The 3,787-nt window shown below is 40.4% G+C and overlaps 1 protein-coding gene across 1 annotated transcript; it reads left to right on the top strand.

Annotated features, from left to right (window-relative positions):
- Positions 1-643: 643 nt before the first annotated feature.
- On the top strand, positions 644-2,758 carry LSM3 (LSM3 homolog, U6 small nuclear RNA associated (S. cerevisiae); the record flags this gene model as incomplete). Its single annotated transcript, XM_010131464.1, has 3 exons — positions 644-754; positions 1,933-2,028; positions 2,352-2,758. Coding segments are annotated over 3 exons (288 nt in total), but the record flags the coding sequence as incomplete, so codon positions are not given.
- Positions 2,759-3,787: the final 1,029 nt, after the last annotated feature.

The following is a 3,787-nucleotide window of genomic DNA, read 5'->3' as shown; positions in this document are numbered from 1 at the left end:
AGGGGAGTAGAGGAAAGCACCCTTGGCTGTGCCTCGTTAAGAAGGAAATAGGTAGCAAGCTGTGGGGTATGCACAAAGATGTTAACACGTTCTAGCTGCGGTCCTGAAAGTACATCTTCATCACCAAAAAGAGACCTCAGCCCGCTGTCCGTTCTGGTGTCTAACCAGCTTTGAGGCCTGGCATGGTCGCTGTGTTGAGCTGGGCCTCAGGGGGAGCCCTGTGGTTGGGGCAGCGTGCTGCCTGCCTGCCTGACCTGGGCTGGTGAAAAGGGCAGCGAGGGCTCGGTTTTTCTAGCCTGTGCTGTGCGATGGCACAGGTGGGGAGCTGGTTCATGCAGAGGGTTTCTGCTGCAGTGTGGACAATGGTTGCTGGTAAGGAATATAGTTTGTATAACGGTGTGTTATGTGGGGTGTGGTTTGCTGCAAACTAAACTGAAGTCTTTTGACTGATGGTGCTCAGGCTGGTGAATGTACGTACAGTTGTAATATCAGCTGCACTCAGGTTCAACATGAGGTGAGGGATGATCTAGAGTATTTTCCTCTATGTTCTTACCTGTTTGTTTTCTGCCTCACAAATGCTGAGGAATGGAGAAGTTCACAGGCTTCTTCTATAGGACTAACTTCTTTAATTTTATTTTTTTAGCAACAAACAACAAATACTGTAGAGGAGCCACTTGATCTCATCAGACTCAGTCTAGATGAGCGAATCTATGTCAAAATGAGGAATGACAGAGAGCTCAGAGGGAGACTACATGTGAGTAAAACCTTCACAACACTACCATGCTTATTCAGCTCAGCACTGGCCAGCCTTTTCCCCATGTACAACAGTCTCTTAACAAGCCTACTTGTGATATCAATTGTTTAAAAAGTTAGTTTAAAAACATGAGTAATTGTATTTCATGCTTAAAAATGCGAAACTGGTTAGAGGAGATAGGTTAAAGATTATCTTAGTAACAAGGGCTGAACCCAGAAACTTAACAGAAGTGTAATGTGATTGGTGGAGAAATCTAATTTGTTCAGTAACAGTCTGCTGTTACATGCTTCGGTAGAGTCAAGATATGTGTTTTGGTTTTTGTGTCTCCTGTATGATACCAAGCAATTAATTTCACTGCTTCTGGCTTCAGTTTCTGTGTCTGTAAAATAAGCAAGAATGCTGTAGGTCTCCTCTGGTGAGGTACACTGAGGTCTCTTAAAGACTGAATTAAGAAGATTATTATTACTATTATCAAACAAGTATCCCTTAAGGCACACCCTGCAAAGGTATGATGGGTTATGTGCTCAGCTGGATTCTCTGCAAGTCTCATTTGCCTAAGTGCTTTCTTCTGAGAATGATCTGTCTCTCAATGAGACAGGTATTTGTGTACTCTCAAGTCAGTCATCCTTCCCCAGTGCTGTGCTGTGTTGGGGAAGAGAACCAGTTGCCCCGTGTTTTAACTGGGCCTCAACTCCTTCAGGTACATGAAGATGAGGAGAGATCCATGAGGCCACATGTGTAGTTCGCAACATGCCTTTGTAAGCTTTTTGGAACACATGCTGATTGTGAATTTTTGTAGCTCTGTTTGAATTACAACTTTAATATCCTTTAAGATGGCCCCAGGCAGTCAGTTCCAGGAGGCTGCACTGGCAGCAGAGAATGTGGAGCTGGTTTAATAAAGTGTACCCGTCTCTCTCTTCTGTATGTGTTCTTGCTGAATGCTTCCAAGCTGTAGCCTGGAAGAGCATTTCAGTAAATATAAATGTTTTCCCTGGTTGTTTTTGTGCTGCAGATTTGTTGACATTTGTTTGGAATTACAACTATAACTGATACTACTTTGTTTTGGCATATTTTGGTCAAAATCAGGCTCGGCTAAATACGTCTGAAAGTCAGTTTTCATTCTAATAAGCTCCTGTTTGACTTTCAGAAGAGATAATAAACTGACTTCACTCCTACAGGCATATGATCAGCACTTAAATATGATTTTGGGTGATGTGGAAGAAACTGTGACTACAATAGAGATTGATGAAGAAACCTATGAAGAGATTTATAAAGTAAGGGCTGAGTGTATTTATTCCCACAGACTTTTTAAAAACTAAACTGTTTTGTACTGATAAAGTAGTTTTATTGCTGACTGCTTTTTGAACCAAAATCTCTCAGAAGTTTGAGGCAAAGTATTATGAAAGTACAAAAGATGTCCACAGACTTGGTGTTAGCTGTATTATCTCTTCAGGATGCTGGAACATTATATGTTTGAGCTTGTATTTGTTGGAGTTGTTTCTAGTGACTTGTTACAATTGAATTTGGTCATATGCTTAGCAGGTACATTTTGTAATTTGTGCTTCTGTAAACTAAATCTTTCTTTCCTTCTTCATAGTCTACCAAGAGGAATATTCCAATGCTCTTTGTCAGAGGTGATGGCGTTGTGCTTGTAGCTCCCCCGTTGAGGGTTGGTTGAAGCAACGAAGGATTTAACCTTCTCGCAAACTTTCAGGCTTTTGGACAATGCTTCATGTTTCAATCCTGTGTCTCAAAATTCTGTATGTGTTTTTTATAAAATGTTTTTTTCTGTTCTTTTGGGAAGGGGAAGCAGTTTGTCTTGCAGAAAGTACATGTAGTCAATTGAAGCTGTGTAAAACCAACCTGATTTTTCCTCAGAATTAATCCTAACTGCTGTAAAATGGCTGTCTTGTCCCATCAGTAAAAGAATCCTTAATGCTTTCAATCTTGGCAATAGCACTGTCTCAATTTTTTATTTTAAATAAATTTGATTAATCTTTCAGATTTGACTTGTCATGTTTTATGTTGAAGACATTATTTTTGTTCTCTAGAGCTAATGCTTTATGAAATTGGAGTAGGTAGCCTCACTTTCTGAAAAAATAGTAACTTTTTGGTCAGTTTCTGTCCTTACTAATACCAGAGTCTGGTAGATTGATGGTTTGGGGAGTGGGGGGCAACGTTACCCAAATCTACGGTGCCATAATTTGTGACTTTTCTGTGTTCAAATTCTTGATGCATACCCTTGTAGCAGGGAAGAGGGTGTGTGTGTATATATATGCATCTTCCATTTAAGATGTGTAAAGATGGATTTCTTTATGGTTTTCAGATGGTTTTATTGTGGCATTTTATTTAATGTGTTTTTATTGTTAACAGAGCGATGGTTTGCAAGGTCGTAAGTAGAGACTGAGGTAGTTGTCTCACATGCTGTTTAGTTGCCTGCTGCATTTCCCACAGTCTGTAGCCTGTTTCAGTCCTTGAATACATTAAATTCTGCTGAATGCTTAAGATTCTCATCAGTTAGCAACAGTAAAGGTGCGCTAGAACCCTGAACAAAGCTCTTTTTTAATATGTACTTTCTCAGGCCTGCTCTTTGCAGTCTGTTCTTCTATGAAAAGGCATTTGCTATGAAATGTTTTAATATTTGAAAAACATATGAGAGGTGTAGGTCTACACTGGGGCATTTCCTACAGGGCGTGACTTAATAAATTTATCTAGGTTCTTAGGTGTGCTCTGCAGGGTTAGCAAAAGCAGCTTGCTGTGCCTTTTCCCTTACAGCTAAAATCCTCATAACTTACGTCCTTGGCTCATGACAGTGGTGAGGAATGCAAGGTCTGCCTTGGTGTAAGCTCCATGCCAGATGCTTTTCACAGGAACACTAACTTGTTTTGGCAGTAAAATATGTACACTCAGAAGATGAATGTATTCGTGCTCTTTGAAATAAGGAAAGCAGGGACTCATGCAAAATCTGCTTTGGCTTCTAGGTAGCATCTTTACTCTTGTTCTCGTGCAGTGTCCTCTCTCCTGAGGACAATA

The sequence above is a fragment of the Buceros rhinoceros genome, unplaced genomic scaffold, assembly GCF_000710305.1.
Source record: "Buceros rhinoceros silvestris isolate BGI_N320 unplaced genomic scaffold, ASM71030v1 scaffold1600, whole genome shotgun sequence".
Classification (NCBI taxonomy): domain Eukaryota; kingdom Metazoa; phylum Chordata; class Aves; order Bucerotiformes; family Bucerotidae; genus Buceros; species Buceros rhinoceros.
This window is presented reverse-complemented; position numbering and strand designations above follow the sequence as displayed.